Source organism: Onychostoma macrolepis, chromosome 03, assembly GCF_012432095.1.
Source record: "Onychostoma macrolepis isolate SWU-2019 chromosome 03, ASM1243209v1, whole genome shotgun sequence".
Classification (NCBI taxonomy): Eukaryota; Metazoa; Chordata; class Actinopteri; order Cypriniformes; family Cyprinidae; genus Onychostoma; species Onychostoma macrolepis.
Genome location: NC_081157.1, coordinates 28,562,336 through 28,584,578, shown reverse-complemented (window position 1 = coordinate 28,584,578; position 22,243 = coordinate 28,562,336). Strand labels below are relative to the sequence as shown.

The 22,243-nt window shown below is 35.5% G+C and overlaps 2 protein-coding genes across 4 annotated transcripts; one reads left to right on the top strand and one right to left on the bottom strand.

The window, feature by feature from the left end:
* Positions 1 to 1,695: 1,695 nt before the first annotated feature.
* ubfd1 (ubiquitin family domain containing 1) lies at positions 1,696 to 11,204 on the bottom strand. 3 transcript variants are annotated; one of them, XM_058769927.1, is made up of 7 exons: positions 11,072 to 11,204; positions 9,892 to 10,173; positions 9,161 to 9,369; positions 8,977 to 9,042; positions 5,453 to 5,558; positions 5,286 to 5,368; positions 1,696 to 4,126 (listed from the first exon to the last, which is right to left on the bottom strand). In XM_058769927.1, exons 1-7 carry the CDS (start codon positions 11,085 to 11,087, stop codon positions 4,016 to 4,018), a joined length of 873 nt encoding a protein of 290 aa, XP_058625910.1. In that variant the 5' UTR covers positions 11,088 to 11,204; the 3' UTR covers positions 1,696 to 4,015. The 3 variants fall into 3 exon arrangements, with proteins under 3 accessions (XP_058625910.1, XP_058625911.1, XP_058625908.1); XM_058769928.1 differs by having other exon boundaries at positions 11,055 to 11,079; XM_058769925.1 differs by lacking the exon at positions 11,072 to 11,204 and adding an exon at positions 10,941 to 10,980.
* A 493-nt stretch (positions 11,205 to 11,697) lies between these two features.
* LOC131536803 (UNC93-like protein MFSD11) lies at positions 11,698 to 22,226 on the top strand. Its single transcript, XM_058769920.1, has 14 exons — positions 11,698 to 12,020; positions 12,466 to 12,646; positions 13,698 to 13,753; positions 14,287 to 14,394; positions 14,483 to 14,562; positions 15,034 to 15,130; positions 16,396 to 16,454; positions 16,636 to 16,780; positions 17,137 to 17,186; positions 17,343 to 17,408; positions 17,497 to 17,622; positions 17,751 to 17,925; positions 18,284 to 18,419; positions 20,367 to 22,226. The coding sequence occupies exons 2-14, from the start codon at positions 12,557 to 12,559 to the stop codon at positions 20,517 to 20,519; spliced, it is 1,341 nt and encodes a 446-aa protein (XP_058625903.1). The 5' UTR covers positions 11,698 to 12,020; positions 12,466 to 12,556; the 3' UTR covers positions 20,520 to 22,226.
* Positions 22,227 to 22,243: the final 17 nt, after the last annotated feature.

Here is a 22,243-nt window from a genome sequence, read left to right as displayed (position 1 = left end):
CAAAAAATGTGTGTACCTATGATTTCTCAATGTTCACTTATTGCTGTTGTAGTCCTAACATGCAAATCACTTTGGATAAAGAGTCTGTTACCCGTTACCTTCTTTATTGATGAGAACATAGGTTAACGAGGTTAAAAAAAAAAATCCAGTTGTGTTGTACTGCCGCCGCCCACTACACACCTGAAGGCATATTTTTCATTCCTCAAGTCAGCGATAGTGGTCAAAACTTGTCTCTTTTTTCCTTCTTAACCTGAGCTGTGCACCTGTGATCCATGACAACAGCAAATTTTTGGAAAGCAAGTACTCAAGTAGCAAAAAACATATTAAATGTACTGTTTAATTGCAATTGAAATAATACATCTGAGATATATCCGTTTAATTGGGACCGCTCAATAAATTAGTTCAAATGGAAGCTTTTTAGCTATATGAGGTTAAACAAAAGGATAACGTGTGATTGAGTTGCATGTAAATAAAAACATTTACACAAAATAGAAAAAAAGTACTTAAGTATTATTTTGCTGCATATATTCATGAACCAGCTGTGTAATGGTTTAATATTCAGAATATTTGAATGTAGCACTTTTTTTACATTATGTAATACTCGTATTTTCGTTCAGAGGCACTAGTTGATACTGAAACACTTTAGCCATCAGAGAGTATTTTGAAATAAAATGCTAAACCACAGACAGCTGTATAATCTTTCAAATGAAATATAATTCTAAATAATTAAGTAGCTTACTAAGGGGGTGATGCATCTAACTTTCTCATAATAAATAATACGTTAAGGACTAGTTCACTCAAAAATGAAATTTTGCTGACTGTTTACTCACTCTCAGGCCATCCAAGATGTAGATGAGTTTGTTTCTTCATCAGAACAGATTTGGATAAATTTAGCATTATATCATTTGCTCACCAATGGATCCTCTGCAGTGAATGGGTGCCGTCAGAATCCTAACAGCTGATAAAAACATCACAATCCACATGGCAAGTGTCTTGTGAACGAAAAGCTGCATATTTAATAAAATAAGTAAAATAATAAATAATATTAGTATTAAACAAAACCATCATTTGTAAATGAATTTGTAATAAAGCATTTTAACTTTAAACCATCTGTTCTGTCCTAAATATGAGTACACCTCTTGTCCTCTCGCATCAAAATCCTCCAACATATTTGTTTAGAAGTGTTTTGGACTGTTTTCACTTGTAAACAGTACTTGATCTCTGCATATTTCTCTCCTGATTCAGACGAAGTGACCTTTTCACTGGAGAAATCAATATTATGAACAGATGACTCTTATTTTAGCAGGAAACAAAGGTTTAAAGTTAAAAAACACTGTAATGATGGATTTGTTTCTTACAAACATACAAATTTTCGCTTCACATGATGCTGACTGGACTAAATTCATGTCATTACTTGTGGATTATTGTGATGTTTTTATCAGTTGTTTGGACTCTCATTCTGACGACACCCATTCACTGCACAGGATCCATTGGTGAGCAAGTGATGTAATGCTAAATCAACATCTTGGATGGCCTGAAGGTGATACATCTTCATTTTAGGGTGAGCTATTCCTCTTTCTATTGAACTAGATACATACTCTCCTGAACAAAATCTTAAGATCGGGGGAATCGTAACCAGGTTGTAAGTACAGCTTCAAAATGCCAAAAGAAGAAACAGGAGCGAGCGACAAAAAATAGAGAATAGGCAATTTATTGAAAACTGCATTTACAGGCTGTTCATCAGCTGATCAAAAGTTTAAGACCATATAGCCTTAAAAAGTCAAAATCTGCACAAAAATATGGCTTTCATGTCATTGTCCTTCAGGCAAACACACTGCCATGATCTCCTGATGGCAAAGGCAAAAAGTCCTTCTGTCTTTGAACATGGCAGGATTGTTGAGCCACACAAGCAACGCACCATCGCTGCTGAGGTTGGACACAGTAAGACAGTCATTTTACATTTCTTAAAAGATCCTGAGAGTTATGAGACAAAAAAGTCAAGTGGTAGACCCCAAAATAGACCAGGGGAACACGCAAGATGGTCCAAAAGAGTGACGTTATTCTCCTGGAAGAAGTCCTTTCGTCAGGTGGGTGTTGAGAACCGCAGCGTTGTCCTGTTGAAATACCCAGTCGTTAGCGCACAGACAAAGGCCCTCAGTCAAGAGGGAAGCCCGCTGCAACCTAAAGATCCATTATCCCATTGAAGGAAAAAGCACCCCAGATCACGATGGAGCCTGCTCCATTGTGCAGCATAGAAAACATCTCCAGTCGGATCTCCTAGTCATGCCAGTAACATCGGAAGCCATCAGAACCGTCCTGGTTTTTTTTTTTTCTCGTCAGAGAATAAAACTTTCTTCCACCTTTCAATATCCCATGTTTGCTGCTCCCTTGCAAATTCCAAACGGCAAGTTCGTGGCGTGTGAACAGACGTGGCCTTTGAAGACGTTTTCTGTTCTTTAAGCCCTTCTCTCGCAGATGCTGTCTTATGGGTATTGGGCTGCAGTCAGCATCAGTAAGGGCCTTAATTTGGGTCGAGGATTGGCCTGTCTTCACAGACAGCCCGTCGGATCCTCCGGCGCAGTGCAGGTGAATTTTTTTGGGGTCTACCACTTGACTTTTTTTGTCCCATAACTCTCAGGATCTTTTAAAAAAATGTCTTACTGCGTCCAACCTTAGCAGCGATGGGGCGTTGCACGCGCACTTGCTTGTGGGGCTCAACAATCCTGCCACATTCAAAGACAGAAGGACTTTTTGCGATGATTTGAGATCTGCGCAGATTTGAACTTTTTAAGGCTATGGTCTTAAACTTTTGATCAGCTGATGAACAGCCTGTTTGAGTTTAAATGCAGTTTTCAAATAAAATTGCCTATTCTCTATTTTTTGTCTTTTGCTCCCGTTTCTTTTTTTGTCATTTTGAAGCAGTACTTACAACCTGGTTACGATCCACCAGTGCGAAATGCAAATACTTGTAATGCTTCCCCCGATCTTAAGATTTTGTTCAGGAGTGTTTATACTGAAATATGGTTTAGGAAGAATTTAAATTGTGAGCTGATTCATAGTTTGAAAATTAAAAATGTAAGTATACAGGCAAATTTATTACAGAAAGGTCACTGAAATTCTTCCTTCCTTTGGGCTTTATTGAATTAAAAATGCTTATCATTGGTTAGCACCATGTTTGAAAAAACAACATGCATGATCAAAATAGTCAATCATCAGCAACTTAGTAAAATGACTGAGTATTAAGGGCACATTAACATTATTTTCCCTAATATAACATCTGATTTGAGAGGGACTTGGACCTAGAGATGTTGCTGCATTTAACCATGAAATATTAAGATATTGCCTTTGTCAAAGTATCATGTGGTTGAAAGTACAGAGACTGAGCAACTGTACTTTTGGGTTGTAATTCTGCATCAAGGCTCCTGCTGTCAAGGCAAAATGAGATGAGCTCTCCATGTGCTATTAAAAGTCTTGAAGAAAATGCAGAATTTTTTGAACCACATAAAATGCAACAATGCTCTTTTCACCTGGATTAATACCATATTTGAGAGTTACATCGTTGCTGTTTTACATGTAATCTATAATCCGTGCAATGATAAAAGCTGATTGTAAAATTAATAACTGAGTGAACTATTGACTTTGGCAAGATTGCTCGAGTTGTATGGTAAACCGAGGAATATACTAGATAAAATCTTTCTACTGCATCGATCATTTTCCTTAAATAATTTTTATTTCTTTCAGAATAACTACGAGAAATGTATATGCAAGTTCTGTACAATTTTCTGCTTATGCTTGGAATTGCTTTAAAAAAAACGAGAGGTGAAACAGTTTGAAAAACGGGATGCTGACACTTAGTGCACTTAAAACCCCCAAAATATTTTGTCCAACAGCAATCCTTCGGTTTGCTCTGGATATACTTCAGAAAAATCGGTTCTTCAGATTATTTTGTTGGCTCCAGTTAATGTTTTCAATCTTTTGATCTGAATCCCAATTCTTCAGTGTCTATAGAGGCACGTTAAAAATACTGCCATTTTCCGAGAACTGTGTCTTTGATTGCATCAACAAACTGTGTAGGCACCCAGTAGACCCAATATTGTGAGGCTTCTGTTGGACCCAGCTGAAATGCCTAGGGTGACAAACAAACAAACAAAACATATTTATATAGATAGATAGATATAGATATACACATTGTCAAGATTCCCAACCGCATTCTCGCATTCAAAGCTGCGCTGAATGAACGGAACAGCACGGGACATCAAGTTGCCTATATAATCATGACGGGTTTAATTCACCCACAGAGACGGAGAAGGAGAAATGATTCGCGTTCATCTGAAGATCCACCGGAGCTCTGAGACGCGCGCACCAAACGCGCTCTCTGCACTCACTAACAAAGCATTTAAAGTCATTGTTAGTTGTTTAACTGTGTGATGGATTGGACAAGCCTCGCCTGGGCTCATTTATTTAGGCTGCCGACTATGATACAACTTTCTGGTGTTATGACTCCATTTTTTTATTCTGTCGCTCTAGTGTCCTGAATGCGCTTGTGACTTCAGCTGTTCATTCATACAGAGATGTATTCAAGCAGATGTTTTAATCTGCTGAATAAATGAAACATTTCAAGTCTCTCACCTGTAAGCAACTGCTGTCAGTCCCAAACAGTAACTGTGAAAGCAGCCATAAAGTGCATTTCTTTTGATTGTATTGCATCACTGCCCTGTTATTCTTTCTTTCTTATTTCTTTCTTGCTTCCTTGCTTTCCTTTTCTTTCTTTATTTTTTATTAATTTATTGTTATTATTTTTATTTCTCTCTTATTATTTTTTTATTTAATATTTTCTTTCTTTCAATTTAATTTTTTATTAATTATTTATTGTTATTATTATTTCTTTTTCTCTCTTTTCTTGTTATTTTTTTATTTCTTGTTATTTTCTTTTTTCTTTGTTATTTATTTTTTGTAAAGTATTAATTATTAGAAAATGTTTGAATAAAATATTAAAAGATTAATAGCAGAAGTTACTGTTATTATTTATTGATAGTTTAACTAAAGAATTAATCAACTGATAAGAAAATAATAAATGGATTAACTGAAAAAACAATCGATAGATTAGTCGACAATAAAAATAATTGTTAGCTGCAGCCCTACTGACTAGAATCATCAGTTTTGCGTGATACAAAGGGGATAAAGCTTCTATTTCACTCGTTCCGCTCTGCTGTCCGTAAGTGTTGGGCTTATTTACATCAGAGTGCGCAAACACAAAAAAATAAAACGTTACGATAAACACATACCATCATATGATAGTCCTCGTGACCCTCTATTGGCTCAGTCACAACATTTTTGATGGAACCCATCGGGATTTTTTCTGTTCTTTCTGCAGGCCAGAAAAAACAAATCAAATCAACATAGGCATAAACCGAGTATTGTGGATAAATGATTAATTAAATGATGAAATCACCTTTTGTTCCGATCCACAACTGATCCTGTTCCAGTTTAAAAGTGAGTCGTACTTTTCCGCCAGATTTGTTGTACATTCCTGATAAAGGCACTGTTGGCAGACGCTCCTGTTCAACGAAAAAAGAGATCACTCAGTTGTCATTAGTGTGCACAAGGAACTTATTCTGCGTCCTTAAAAGAACCTTACAGCTGGGGAAATGAAGGGCATGATCACTAAACCACCATGCACATGATGCTGTAAGACATTGGGCCTCATTCATGAAACACGAGCAGAACGAATTTTTGTGTAAATCGTTCATAAAGCCATGCTGATGTAAACTTTCGATTTCATGAAAATGTTTGTATTTTCAAAATGTTAGTTGGTACGAAAGGAATGTGCACCTGCTTCCTACCACACCTAAATGGTGCGAAAAACGTTCTGTGTTCTTTTTGGCAAACTGATGACACTGAATTTTGATGCACTTTTTTATTTTTTTTGCATCTGAGTTGATAACTGTAAAATGCAGCGCTCGTCACTGTCACTATTTACCCAGAAGTAAATAGAGGACGGGTGGGACAAATAGTGATCAACCATCCTACTTATACAACGACTGCCTACAGCAATGGAAGTAGGGTGACCAGATTTCTCATGGTTCAATACGGGATGGGGTATAAGTTTTAACTAATAAAAGTTATTTTTTATATAAAAATAAAGAAGCAAATTACAAACCATAAGACAAGTAGATAGACAATAGATACAAAATAAATATTAAATACAACCCGAATTCCTGAAATGGCATCAAATTTGAAATGAGCTCATTTTGTGCATAAAATTTTAAAATTTCTCAGTTTAAACATTTGTTATGTTCTCTATGTTCTATTGTGAATAGAATATTGGCTCATGTGATATGAAAGTCTTTTAGTTGTCATTTTATTCAAATTTAAAATACGTCCCAACATTTCCGGAATTCAGGTTGTAAACTCGTTTTTCTAATACAGCAGGTTAAACGTATACATTTATTTAACATCTTTTGTTGTTTGATTAACATTTCATGAGACAGACAGGTAGGGCTGCACAATAAATCGAAATGAAATCGCAATCGCGATTAGACAGAAGCTGCAATTGTCATGCGTATCTTTTAGTGAAGCACGGTTCTGTGATCAGCAGTAAATCTCCATCCGAAGGCCAGAGGACGCTCTCGCGCAGAAACTCCGAATACACCCCACAGAAGAAACCCAGGAAATGCCTATCCCAACTTTTTCTTCAGTACGGAAGTAAGCCTATGGGTGAGACTTCCGGTTCATTAGCTGCTATAGGTAAATAACGAGGAGAATAACAACGTGCAGTAAACGGTAAAACTGTTTGCACTACAAACCAGTGTGTTCATAATTAAGATAATACATTAAATTAATATGATAAAACGCACCAATTTTCAATATCACTTTGAATTCTAACCGGTAGTAGTAGACCATCCGGGAATCTCTGGCATACTTTTTTAAACATACTATGATTTGGGACATACTAATTCTATTTTCGAATACAATTTAGGACGGATAGTATGCGAACTGGGACACAGCATCACACTCTCAGACCCCTGCGCTTCCGCTAGTGACGTCACTTGCAATCTTTTTTTATTTTATTCTATTTATTTATTACCTTTAAATTGAATCGCTCAACATTCTACAACAGTAGCCAGGCGGTGAAGACAAGAAAAAAGAAACTAAATTACAATGTGCAATCGCGACTTGCACTTTTCGCTACTTGCGAAGTCACTTGCAATCGACACAAATTGTGCGTGTTGCCAATGGAGACAAGACGCTGTGGTGGTTAATCGATTAAATTTACTTAGTACCATAACGCACAGGGTCCTGCAACTCATCTGTAGGAGAAAAAGACACGACTCGCAAATCAGTGGACACAGAGCAGCAGAATATGAATGCAATGCGCAAAGTCTCTCGTTAAGCATTTTCCTCCCGTAGAAAACCATAAACACATAATATGGCTTAATGTATTAAGATAGAACTATTAAAAGATCAAATTCGATACTGAACTGATGATCGCGCGGGTTCAAGTTAATCGATAACGAATTGTGATTGAATTGTAATTTTGTTCTACGACAAGCTTGGCTACCTTTGATTAAGCTGTTTTTGTGTAACAGAACACTTCTACTACTCGCTCTGATCACCCAGTGGTAAAGAAATTTTGAAATGGGACAAAAACATGATTTTTTCAAAATAAGTCGGGACACGAAAAATAGAGCGGGAAAAATGGGACGTCCTATGGAAAAGTCAATATTACTGGTTACTGCTTTTTATATTTTGTAAAATGTAAAAAAATGAGATACTAGTAATAGTTGCCGCCGTGGATATCCCAAATCATAGCACCTAAAGTGTCTCAGCTGGAAAAACGCTGTGCCACCAAAACGTTTTCAAGCGCCATCAGCTGGTCGTTTTAAGAAGAGTGCCTGACATTTTTTTCAGCTGGCTAAAAACTCTTTGGTGGACACAAACTTATTGAATATTTATTGTTAGGCATATGGCCTCTTAAGTCTTTTTTGCATTTATGCAATATACTGGAGCCAAACCTGAGAAAGCAGACCCACAAAAGATAATTTAAAGCCATTATTGCGTTAAATGTGATGCGTATTAAATAGACATAACAAAAAGTACCTTTAGAAAGAAATATTTTGATTCATGAAAATGTATTACACAAATGTTTAGGCTACAAGAGCCTAATATAAACTATGGAACATAAAAGAAGATTATTTGAGAAAGTAGATAAAAACATCTCAGTGTTTTTTATTCATACAATGAAAGTTATTAGTAACCAAAGCAGCTTGGTTACCAACATTGTTCAAAATATCTTCTTTTATGTTCAGCAAAGGAAAGTAAGTCATGTAGGTTAAAAATGACGTGAGATTGAGTAAATGATGACAGAATGATGTTATTTTTGGGTAAACTATCCCTTTAATGTTTATGGATACTCTAAATGAGAAATTAAAACTGCCAGTCGGTGGCGGTAAATATGAGTAAGTCATTAAGTCATTCATTTGATTTGTTCAAATGGCTGATTCATTCAGAAACCAAACACCGCTGCGTGATGCTCAGAGACGTAAAACCGTTCTGCTATGGCTTTATAGGTAATATTTTCTTGGCAAACTTGAGCAATAACAGACAATGCTGTGTTTAAAATAAAACAATATTAACTTCTTATTTACTAAACCATTGTTTGAAATCAGATTTACACTTGTGCTATTCGGGACAAAAACTCATACGGACATTTCTGCCCCAATATCTTGAATTTTAGGGGCCCATAACTGCATTTATGGATTATATTAAGCAGTGAGTTGCTGCACTTCATGTTAGTCAACAGGTCAAGGGCGGGGCCAGTGCATTAAATACATTCAAATATTTTAATCACGTTATTTTTTCATAACTAATTAATTAAATTAACAGCCCTAATATGCATAAAAGCCATTTGGTATGGCATGTGTGCATGAACTGGCACAGTCTAATCATATCCTATGCCTCACAGCTTTTGCATACCTTAGCTCCTTTTATAGATGGCATGACATCATCTGGTTTTCCTTTGTCCAAAACTTTTCTATGTTGCTGAGAAAAAAAGCATCCACAAGTACATTTATAAAATAGAAGTACATGGGTAGTTATAGGAATCCTTTCCATCATAACTTGATAGAGTTCACATTATATAAATAGGTTTCCCACCCACCTTTTGCCTGCACAATGGCTCCTTTTTGTTCTCCTCAGCTTTAACCTCTTGCTGAATAACTTCTTTTGGTGTATTTACAGCTAGTACATCATTTATTGTAGATCCAACCACCATAATCTTTGCACCATTTGTAACTTTGATTTCTCGAAGCGTCTTGTCCTCTGGTAGCAGTCCTTTGTACATCACTTTCTGCATAGCAGGTGGAAGACCTGATAACCATACAAAACACACGCAAAAAGCATTTGTATACAGTAATTTCAATCCTGATATGATATGGTGGTTTCATATTACATTACATTATGAAGTCTCACCATGAAGCATTTTATTGATGTTTTAGTAGTGACATGAGACAGACCAAGGTAGTTTTGTGCTCAAAAATAACAATATACAGTTCAAAAATAACAATTTGGTAGTCAGGTTTGGACACACCAACTATTTCTATTTACTACATTTTAAAATGATAGTCATTGCTGGAGGATGTGCATTCTGGGATGCTTACGAACTCTTTTGAAACCGATTTAAAAAAATCTGATCATATATCTTTACATGGGATTGTTTTTTACTTGGATAATGGATAATGACAGACTCTGCCAAATTAATTTAAATATTGACGCTACTGTCTACTGTAAACATGCTTTACAGCTGGAATTGAATTTGTTTCATAATTGGTGAAACAATTTTATATTGTCCTCAGAAGAGGTTTGAATGATATGACATGATATGATGATTACCGGTGAGTGTGTGAATCTTCTCTTTCAGTTTAGAACCGGTGCCATCTAAAGGCATTTTAAGGTCATATTTGTTCTTGTTCCAAATGATTTTCACTTCCACCATCTCTTTCCCCTCGTCACTTTCCTCTCCGTTGCTGACAGCAGCGGGCTGAGCTGATGTGCTTTCACCATCGGTAAGAGATGCTTGTTCAGTCCCTGCTGCATCTTCTTGTCCAGCAGCTTCGCACAACACTTCTGGTACCATCTGCGTGACCTCAGCCTCCATTCCTACTACCTCACTTCCTGTGGGAACAATTATCAGATAAGGAATCATATTGTTAAGGAAATTTAGTTTTCAAGGTGCAAATATTGACCCGTTTCAAAGCACTGACATGACAATGTCAAATTGTAATATTAAAACAAAAACTAATCTTCATAGGACAATACTTTATAACCAATACGATACACAGCTAATATTAACACTTCTGAGAAAACTAGGTAACTATATAAACCTTACAGATAAAAGCCGAATTAGTGTTTATTCTAGAGTCCCACCCATTACTTGTACGTTTTACTTCTCAAATAGTCCCAACTAGACCGTCCCTACAGATTTGAATAGCTAACTGACTAGCTGCTGTCCAAAGGTTCAGAAACATCTAGTAAATTCCTTTATCGTCATTTGAACCCAACTGTTGAACTAAGACCAGTAACTGACTGCAAGCATGAACGACACGACTGAGCCCGTGTTGTAATCGTACACAACTGACTCATCGGTAACTTAGCCAGCCCGCTGTGCTAATATTCGCAAGCTCATATCAAGACTGTGCCTCAGAATTCAGTGAGCTGTCTATGTAGACAGCATCTTTGGGTACTGTGGGTTCGATTGGAACCTTCGTTTAAACGTTCCAAACGCTTCCGCGATGCCCATAAGCGTTAATCGAAAGTTCCAGAAATGGTCAAACGTTTCAGCATCCCTCAAAATGCTGTCTAGTTAGACTGCTCTCTATATTTTGTAACACAGCCGAAGTTTTCGACATGGCTAATCACAGAATATCTAGCTATTATTTCACCCTGACAAGTTAAAAGAGCATCCATTCAGTGTAATACAAGTGTCAAATAACTGGAACCGATGTAATACGCCGCAAAATAACAGCGCAAAGACTGTGCAAATGGCATTTAAGTACGTTTTCACGCTACCTACCATCCTGCGCCGCCATGATGATTGTGTACAATATGAGGAAAGGCTTCTGGGAAAGAGCGTGCTGTCAGTGAATGAGCTCCGTGGCTTCCCGTAGTGACTTTGCGATTTTAAAACCTGCTTTATGAAACGTAACGAGGACTTTTTTGGAACCGTAAATTCAGTGATATGGAATGGACAAAATTCTGACTTATTTGACAAAAAAAAACAAAAACAAAAAAAAAGATAAAAAAGTTGCTGAAGTTCCTTTTAAAATGATTCATCACAAATGCCCATTTATTGTAGAATTGTTTGTTGCAAGTTGCAAAGCATTGACTTTTCTAATTTAGCAAAAATGAATTTATCCCCAAATAACCGTATTAGCAATTTGTTTAGTGACTCTTTGAAAATAGACCATTTTCTTAAGTTTAGATTTTTTATTTTTATTTTACATTCATAAATGTAAATTTCAAGAAATGTGCTGATTCTTAAAAAAAAAAAAAAAAAAATCATATTATTTATAAGATTCTACGGTGTAATACTATAATTTCAGAATTTCATGTATTGTGACCCTCTTAGAATATTTTGTTTATTGTCTTTTTGCTTCTAAATTGTATTCTTTGTTGCAAATTCAAAAAGAAAAGAACATAACGAGGATCCCAGATGTGACGTAGCCTGTCAACCTTTGATGATTTCCACATATTAGAGATTGACTCGCGCGCGCTCTGTGGATATTGCTTATAGATCTACGGATGATCTGCGCGTAAACCTATCCTACCTTTCCTTGAGGGGTTGGTGATCTTTCAGCGCTTACACAATCGACAACCTTTGAAAGCAATATGTAAACAAGTGCAGATGATTTCGCGCACATTCTAATGTTCATAAGTCATAAAGTTAATCGCTGCTGATTTTTAAAGATCGCGCGTGACCGATGCAGCAGCAACAGCGCTTAAAGTTAGGCTTTGTGAATCAGGTAAGTTATTGCAGTGATACAGTGTTATTGACAGCATGTGTAACTAACTAGCACAATGCTGTAGCTAACCTCAAGGATACAACTCGAATGTATTAAATAGCTCAACGATACAAAGAGAATTTATGAGTTCATCATCAACATTTACACAATAAATCCAAGTAGCATACTGGCAAGGTTTCATATCTATCTATCTATGCTTTTTATATTTTGGTATTTATTAAATTTTGCGCCATGCTTCTTCTGAAGTAGTTGCCACGGATACCATCACATGGATTTTGCATTCCAGTAACTTTCATCTCATGCTTGATGGTCACGAGGCGCGTGCACGTGAACTTGTATTCGCTCAACTAACATTCAACTACTGTTATGGATATAATGCAATAATAGTGTAATATACATGCTCTAGATCACTAATTACTCAACTGTCTGGCTTGTTTTCTAACAGTTTGCTTTCCTGAATGCTGATTTATTTACGTGGACAAAGACACACTCGCTGAAACTCTGGCATCTTACATGAGGATTTAAATGAGCTGAAGATGGCGGATATTAGGACGTATAATGTTGTAATTTTGGGAATAGGATTTTTGCTCATTTTTACAGCCTTCACCACTTGCGGTAATATCGAAGTAAGTTATGTTTCATTCTTATTGCATGCTATAGCCTATAAACTATAAGACTGAGAGGTATGATAGGATGGCATTCTTCATTATGCTACTGTTTCAAAATATGTCTGAAAAGTTGATTTTTGTTGTACTGAAATTTTAGCAGTTCTTATGCCAAAACTTTGCAATTGCAAGCCTTTAAAGCTTGCAGCAGTTTTAAGTTTTTATTAGCAATAGTTTCTGCAAAAATACAGCAAAAATTAAAGTTATTTATTGCGATTTAATTCACAGTTTTATTGCAGTAACAATACCATGGTAAATAGCACGTGTTTTTTTTTTTTTTTTTTTGTGAAAAATGACATTCAGTAAAGTTTTTCAGTTAGACTATCTGAAAACAGTCTATTGTTGAGGTAAATCTGGGTCAGGCGCATCTCGTGTTTTTGATTTTCCCCATCAGTCAATGAATTATCCTGCATGACTAATGGGAGAAATAAATTCAAATGTCATGGTGGACTCATGTTAACCTCACAGTCACCCCACTCAGAAAAACCCACAAACTCAATTTAACCACGAAAGGATGTCTTCTCATAAGATTCAGCAAATATTTTTAGTTACTGAAAGTTCAGTTACACTTTATTTTAAGGTGTTCTTGTTACATTTAAGTACTGAGTAATATCAATTAACTACATGTACTTATGGTTAGGGTTAGGATTAGGGTTTGGCTTAGGGTTGCATGTAATTATACATAGTTTATTGTTATTATAATAGTAATTGCATGTAACGTGTAACAAGGACACTTTCAAATAAAGTGTTACCAAAGATTCAGTGCAAATTAACCATCTTTAAAATATTCACAATGACATAATGGTAGTTCAAATATCAAGCAGTGTCTTGCAGTATATATGCTTCATGTACAACTATTTTTAAATAGCATTTTTTATAATTATTTTAGTTTTTTAATGCATGTAGTTTTTTATGAGTTTGTATTCAGTACTTTTTTTAACTTTATTTGTCATGCTACAGGGCTATTTAGGTCAACAGCAAAAAGTTTGCTTATTTGTTTATTTCCTTTTAGCAAACAGTGGTGAAAAGCTTGAATAGCACTAACTTCACTGGGAGTGGGTATCACAGGTAAGATCTCAGTCCCTCACCTTTTCTACATCCCATATTCATAATTTAGAGATTTCTGATGGATATGCAAAAAAACAAAAACATATATATATATATATATATATATATATATATTTTACAGATGTAAATACAACATATTTGTTTCAATCTAATTCAACATATCATTATGTTTATTGTACTTGATTTATTGAGACTTCATAGCTTTAACTCGGTTTTCTTCATTGGTAATTAGACTATTGTAATTAGTATTCATCGAATTCATCACAGGAAGTTGGCACTAGTTTGATTAGCAATTAAACTTATGTCAGTTGAACACTGGTGAGTTTGTGATTGTGGCAAAGAAATGCAAAAGAGACCATATGCAGCAGTTTAATGGTGCATTATTCCACACTGCAATATGAATAATAAGAGAAGTAGAGGCAAAAAGTGATATCACATTTTCTAATGTCAGAAATTGAAGGTGCTGTAATATAAATTCTAGGTGTATATATGATGAAATGGGATATCCAATAATTTTCCCTTTTTCTTTGCAGCCTTGGAATAATATATGGAGTTTTTTCATTCTGCAATGTGTTAGCTCCCACTATCGTTGCTATAATTGGACCACAGTTTACAATGTTCCTGAGTGGAGTTCTTTATAGGCAAGTATCTCAGATTTCTTTGTGACTGTTCATCTTCTAGTCATCATGCCACCATTGTCTGTGTTGTTCACTTCTGTGTGTTTTTCAGTGGTTATATAGCTGTATTCATCATTCCATCCACATGGTCCTTTTATTTCACATCAGTGGTAATTGGCATTGGAGCAGCCAGTAAGTAGATACTTAAAACACACAAGCACATTCATAGTGTGTTTAAGGTCACCTGCAAGCTAATAATTGACTTAATAGTTCACCCAAAACTATTCAGTCAGTTATCACCCTCAGGCCATCAGATCGATTACTTTAACCACATAATTAATTAAATGTTTTTTCTCATTAAATACAAAGCTTGTATGCAGTGCTGCAACATTTTCTCAGTCAGTGTGGTTAGTCTTTTGTGTACAGTACACACTTCTATAGAAGTAAGTGTTTCAGATTTTTAAATTTCTTGATATGGTAGAGGCAGGTAGTTGCCACTCAGAAAAAGGTAGTATAATTGCATTTTGTTACACTGTTGAATCCATTATAGTCGGTCAATATGAATTGCAGGCAATAATTTAAATGACAGTTAAAGGTTATTAAGAGGTATTTATAATTAAGTAGTGCAACATGGCTCATATTAGCTCTTTTTTCTATCCACAGTGCTTTGGACAGCACAAGGGCACTTTCTAGTGGAGAACTCTGATGCTTCCACCATCAACAGGAATACAGGATTGTTTTGGGCTTTACTGCAGTGCAGGTCAGGAAGAGACAGCAGCAGAGAATCAGCCTGATGCACAATTACCCTGGAATTATAATCTGAGATTCACTTTAATATGTGACCCTGGACGACAAAACCAGTCTTAAGTGTCATATTTTCTAAATTGAGATGTATACATCTTCTGAAAGCTGAATAAATAAGCTTTCCATTGATGTATGGTTTGTTAGGATCGGACAATATTTGGCCGAGATACAACTATTTGAAAATCTGGAATCTGAGGGTGCAAAAAATCAAAATATTGAGAAAATTGCCTTTAAAGTTGTCCAAATGAAGTCCTTAGCAATGCATATTAATAATAAAAAATTAAGTTTTGATACATTTACGGTAAGAAATTTACAAAATATCTTCATGGAACATGATCTTAACTTAATATCCTAATGATTTTTGGCATAAAAGAAAAATCTATAATTTTGACCCTTACAATGTATTTTTGGCTATTGCTACAAATATACCCCAGCGACTTAAGACTGGTTTTGTGGTCCAGGGTCACATTTATTACCCTTAATCATCTGTGATCATCAACAATAAACTAATATGGAATGTTAGGAGTCAAATCAATAGATATTTATCAGCAGCATCCAGATTAATAACTCTCTCTTAAAGCTGTAGTTCATCCAAACATACTAGATGTTGTTCCAAACTCATGTTATGTTCTTTCTTCTGTGAAAGAACACAAAAATGAGATATTAGATAGAATGTCTAATTTTGTCTCGTCCATATAAAATGAAAATAAATTTAAACTGCCAAGCTCTAAAAATAAAACAAGAACATCATAAATACAGTCCATATTACTCTATATTTCAATGTACTGTATGTTTCATTTTACTTAGTTTTAGTTTTGTTGTGTTTTTGTCATCGTTTTGTAATGTCTATAGTTTTTATACATTTTATTTCAGTTTTAGTTATTTTGGCACATCATATAAATCTTCATGACAAAGAGATATATTGCCTTGGCAGCTAGTTTAAGTTTTTAAAATAAGTTTTTTTTTTTTTTTCTACAGTGGTTTTAGTTTTAGTTTAATATAATGTTTATATTAATTACGTTACTTCATTGTATGGAAAATGGCAGCTTGGACATTCTACCTAAGCCCTCCTTTTGTGTTTTACTGAAGAAAATAAGTCATATGGGAGGAGTTATGCAAACTTACTAACCAAATCAGTAAAACCATCAAGAGCTATGTTTTAAGCACCTAAAACTGTCCATGATTCCTGTATGAAAAGTTCTATTTGTGCTTTCTTTCCAGTATGTTGTTTGGAAATCTATACGTTTATTTTGATTGGAAAGGAAAAACTGAAATTTCAGGTAACATGATGGTTTGAAAATTGTGTTTTGATAAAAGCTTGATTGTGCTCACTCTTTTATTTTACTCAAGTTAATCAGCACTTATTTGATCTCTGCTAACCACAATATATATACTAACTCTCAAATGACAAAAATATTTCAAAATTTAAGCATAAATTGAGATTTCTTTTTCTCTCCACAGATAGAGACAGAAAGATTATGTTTATTGCTCTGCTGGTTATCTCAGCACTCGGGACACTGAGTTTTCTTGCACTGAGGAAGGTCTGTCAGCAGGAAGAGGTTTTCTCTGAAGAGGAGGGCCAATCTCTTTTATCAGCAAGATTGAAGTAAATTCACTCATTCATTTTTCCACTTTGCAACAAAAACAAAAAGGTTTTACATTTCCTTTCACAGATCCAACAATAAGGTTTTGTTTTGCTTCCCAATCTGGCCAGAAATTCAGATTAATACTTTCATGTGTGATTTTATGATCTTCATTTTAACAAACAAATACATACATTAATAAATAAAATACAACAAATAATTTTAATTGGTTTTTAATGTCCAATAGTTACTGGAAATGATAACCCCAACTATAAATTCAAAAACTTTTGTTGGAAAACTATGGTGATTGCTACTTACTGATTCTTATTGTTTGATTTATCATTGGTAGCTGATATAAACTTGTGTAATGTTATTTTAGATATAAACAAAGAGCAACATCTGCCGTGACGGAAGCTAAAACAGAGTTTAGTAAGTTCATTTGGCTTAATTTTCACATTTGGAACATAATCTGCAATTTTTTTTAATAAAATTATTTAATCAAAGAATTAATCAAATAATTATTAAACAAATTGTCAAATTGGACATCCATTCTAATGCATCATGTGTTATTTTTTCCCCCTTTAGAGACGATTTTGGAAATCTTCAAAACAAAAACCATATTGTTGTTAAGCTTCTGCATGGCATACAGTGGTAAGGACATCACTAAAGGAAACAGCCATTAATTCCATGAGCATTTGAGCATGATGAGTATGTTTTGATTGCTGCTGTCTCATTGAAGGTTTGGAGCTGTCATTTTACAGTGGCGTGTATGGAACCTGCATTGGAGCCACGGCACAATTTGGTGATGCAGCAAAAAGCTTAATTGGCATCTCAGGCATTGTGTTGGGAATTGGAGAAATAGTTGGTCAGTGCACCTTCAGTATGCAGAAGCATCTACCTTGATTACTCTTGGTATTCTGGACATCTAATAACAAGCTGGGCAGATACGTTAATAGGATTGGATTTTGATTAGATGTTGTCTCTTGTTTGCAGGGGGAGGACTGTTTGGCCTTGTATTGAAAAATAACCGTTTCAGGCGCACTTCAGTTGTCTTTTTGGGGATGGTGGTGCACTTTGTGGCCTTCTACTTGATTTTCCTCAACATACCAGATGATGCACCTGTGGTTTTCCAAACAAGCTCACAGCATAAGCCATATCTGGTACCAAGGTAATAAATAATTTAAAACAAAACACAAAAACTGGCAGGGAATGCATTACCTAAGGGGTGGCAAACTCCGGTCCTGGAGAGCCGCAGAGTTCAGCTCCAACCCTAATTAAAATTCACCTGCGTGTAGCTTCCTAGTAACCCTTCGGACCTTGATTAGCTTGATTAGGGTTGAAGCAAAACTCTGCAGGGCTGCGGCTCTCCAGGACCGATGTTCACCACCCCTGCATTACCTGATAAAATTGATACACTGAATCCAGTATAAGCTGTTTTGGTTAATCTGTTGTGCTAAATTTTGTTTCCTAAAGAGTGCAGTGTTGCATTGTTGAGCTTTGCTGTGTTCATTTATTCACTCGTGTAGCGTGTCCATCGCCCTGCTGTGCAGCTTCCTGCTGGGTCTTGGGGACAGCTGTTTCAACACTCAACTCTACAGCATTCTGGGCCGGGCGTTTGCCGAGCAGAGCGCACCAGCCTTTGCTATATTCAAATTCATACAGGTAACCGCAGTCTGCATTAACTTAAATTGTATTTTACTTGAGATCAGCAAGCCTGCTGTTATTGAATCAAAGAAGTACAGGCCAGTTTGCTTGCATAATACTGTGTCGTAAAATATTGAGCAGTAGAAACTGTGTAAGGAATATATTTTTTTTTAATTAATTAATATTTGATCAAATACACTTGATCAAAAGTGACAGTAAAGACACTTCTTTTAAACTTTCTATTCATCAAAGCTATTCAAAAAACCCTGAAAAAATGTAGCAGTTTTCATACAAATATTAAACACCACAACTGTTTTCAACATTGATAATAAGAAATTGAGCAGCAAATCATATTAGAATGATTTCTGAAGGATCATATGACACTGAAGACAGAAGTAATGATGCTAAAAACATCCAAGGAATAAATTACATTTTAAAATCTATTGCAATAGAAAACAATGTTATTGTTTTTAATGTGCCTTGGTGAGCATAAGAAACTTCTAAGAAAAGTGCGTGTTTAAGTGTTATATAATAAATAAATGAAATAATCATTAAAAATCAACACGTGTGCATCTATGTATCTTTGTGGGTCTAATCAGTAGACTAATGCATAGCCGACAATGACTGCGTTTACATGCGCACGAATATTGCGATTATTTCCAATAATCAGAGTAAGGACTTAATCGCATTTTGATGTTTACATGTCAAGAGCAAAGCTCTTACTCCCGTTTACATGCAATTTCCATTATTCTTATTATTCGCTAAGAATTGTGGTTAATTTTTTCACTGCCATTATTCACATACCCCACTGGACAGCACAAATGATGGACTCAGAAAGAGCAGTGTTACTGGTCGCTGTTTTAATCTATTTACGTCTAATGCATAATGATTTTGTATCGCTGTATTCCACGCTTTTCGGCGCCATGATAGAAATATGATGGAATTTGTTTGCCTATACGCTGCCGTCGCGTTCTGTTCGTCCTTTCTGGATGAGGGTAAGGACTAGAGCAACCTGATCTCACAGAATTCCGTGTAATGTTCACGGACTTAATTAACCCCGAATCTGTGGAGCCATCACGGAATCGCCGAAAGTTCCGTGATGGGCTCACAGAAGGCATCAGCCGTGGTCCATGCACGGATTCACTGGTTTCCGTGCGTGGAGCACGGCTGATGCCTGTCACTGACTTACATTGGTATCATTCTGTGAGTCCATCACGGAATTTTTTCTGTGAGTCCATCACGGAATTTTCGGCGATTCCGTGATGCCACCACAGACTCGGGGTTAATTAAGTCCGTGAACATTACACGGAATTCTGTGAGATCATGTTGCACAGAGACTGCTGGCAGCTTGTTGTGTTTTCCTCAGAATGCGATGCTTTCTTCCCCTCCATCGTTTCTAATCTCCGTATTATTACAGGTGCGTGTCACGTTATTCATATATGTCACAAGCGCATGCGCACTTTGGTCAGAGCGGCAATACTGCGATTAAGGTGTTTACATGCCTGTATATTCCGATTAAAATCGGCGTACGCCACCTATGTTAATACGATTATGCTTGCTGCGATTATAAGCTTAATCGTATTATTTAGATCGAAGTATTGCGTTTACATGAGGTAAAGCATAATCGCAATATCGCCAAAATCTCATTATAATCGCATTAAGAGGGTCCATGTAAACGCAATCATTGTTACATCTTAGGCTACTTGAATGGATGATGGTATTTTGAGAATTTGTGAACTCCTGGTTTACGTCAGTAGAATATCTGATTAGTATGTAGAGATTCTGAAAGTTTGAAAAAATTCTGTGCTTCATTAAATCTTTTTATTTTTCCCTTAAGTTTGGCACATTAAGTATACCCATGACCTTAATGAAGAAAATGCATTTAAAGTTTCAGTGGCCAATAAATAAGGTGAAGAGTATTTGATATGAATTGGATTCAGTGTCAATAAAATCTCCCTCTCTCAGTCTGTTTTTGCAGCTGTGGCGTTCTTCTACAGTGGTTATGTTCTGCTGACCTGGCAGCTCCTCGTGATGGTCATCATGGGATTCACGGGAACGCTGTGTTTTTTCATGGTGGAGAGAATGCAGAATTTGTCAGCTGACACACAGGAGTATTAGGTTGAAATCTTTCTCAGGACACATTTCAGTAAGTGTGCTACTTGCACTATTTGATGTAAGATGAAGTTTGTATAAAACACTACACGTGACTTGTGCAAAAGTGCCTTTGTTTTTGTTGGACTTTGGGAACTTAATATACAGATGGGATTAAAATGATTATTTTCTTTATTTACATGCTATGATAGAAAATTGTTAGTTGGAGCTGCATTACAATTTTCCATCTTTAATGGAATTGTATTGCGTTAAATTTGATATATCAAATGATATTTCATATATTAAAGGTGCACTTGGTTTGGTTATGCTCATGTTGTGTTGACTGATGTGGCAGTCGTCTTATACTGACACCTAATGGCGTAGTTACAGCTTCATGCAAAAGCGAATGTGGAATTTCCCTTGACTTATTTATTCCATGAGCATAAGTGTCAGATAACAGCTGGGTTGGCAAGATAAAACTAGTATTTTGCTGGTCATGTGATTTCATGTCTGTCTCCATGATTGGACCTGCTCCATGTAAAATATAATGGCTTTTATTATGCTACTGATATGACTGGAGCCTAATTCTTATGAGATTTTAAACAGATTTTATGAAGTATTATCCATCTCTTTATGTGTATTATGTGCTAAACAAATACATAATGAGTAAAAAAATACTGAGTGCACCTTGTGTAAAATAATGTTGGTGACAATCAGATGATGGCTCCGTAATTAACCTTTAAACTGAAATATATGGACAGTACTATACACCATACAACTTATACTCAAAAGTACAGAATCATTAAGTTGTTTTATATTTTTGAAAGAAGTCACTTATAAATGTATATAGAAAAAAAATTGAATTGTTTATACACAGTGGAGCTGTATCATTTCAGTTAAGAGAGCATTTTTCTCAGGGTCCTGCTGTATAATTGTGTTTTTTTTTTATAGGATCTGTAACTCTGAAAGGCTAATGACATGCCAATTTGCTTTCAAATTTCTTTTCTAAAATGATTTTATACTTCATATACACTCTGTTCTTTATTGTGAACTGTTTTAAAGTTGTTAAAACCATACCAGTTAAGCTGGTTCAGATACTGCAAGTATTAGATGCCAGACAGTGATATCACAAGACTGGTTTAAACAATGTTTACACAAAGGTCGTCTTCATGACAAATGTCTTGAAGACACAAGTCTTCTTGGCTATATACATGTATTCTATCACAAAAGTGGTGTTTGTTGTAAACCAATATGTATCTGAAACAGCTCTCTAGGCATGAAGTTACATGAGATTATTTGTTCTGGAACCAGTTTAGTAAATCTGACTTTTTTAAGATCCAATTGCCTATAATAAGGAAGCAAAATAATAATTGAAGTAAGTTTTACATTACATTTTACATTGCATAAAATGTGCTGAACATTACACAAATATCTTATGCATAATACATGATGTAGTTCAATCTGCATTTTGTATGTTTTAATGTGTAATTTCAACGGCATCATGTCTTTTTGCATTTGTACTACACCCCTGCTACACACTAGCTACATTTCATTAGATTGCAGCTATGTAATAATTTGTGTCATATTGTAAATATTTGTGTTTGGATTTAAGCCTCTTTGTGACAAAATTTGATTTTTGCATTTGTAATTGACAATCAATATGAAATGTTCTAACCTTCTGGGTTTGATTTGATGTTTTTAATGCATTTCAATAAAGAAATATTATTATTATAATGTGTACGTGTGTGTAT

What these genes read in the sequence shown, in the direction of transcription:
- ubfd1 (XM_058769925.1), bottom strand. Translation starts at nt 10,965, where the DNA reads ATGGATGCTCTTTTAACTTGTCAGG. An exon ending in TGCTCTTTTAACTTGTCAGG is followed by an intron (nt 10,174 to 10,940) that starts GTGAAATAATAG and finishes TTGTTCCCACAG; the next exon opens with GAAGTGAGGTAGTAGGAATG. An exon ending in GTTGTGGATCGGAACAAAAG is followed by an intron (nt 5,369 to 5,452) that starts GTGATTTCATCA and finishes TCTGGCCTGCAG; the next exon opens with AAAGAACAGAAAAAATCCCG.
- LOC131536803 (XM_058769920.1), top strand. Translation starts at nt 12,557, where the DNA reads ATGGCGGATATTAGGACGTATAATGTTGTAATTTTGGGAATAGGATTT. An exon ending in AGGAAAAACTGAAATTTCAG is followed by an intron (nt 16,455 to 16,635) that starts GTAACATGATGG and finishes TTCTCTCCACAG; the next exon opens with ATAGAGACAGAAAGATTATG. An exon ending in CTTCTGCATGGCATACAGTG is followed by an intron (nt 17,409 to 17,496) that starts GTAAGGACATCA and finishes GTCTCATTGAAG; the next exon opens with GTTTGGAGCTGTCATTTTAC.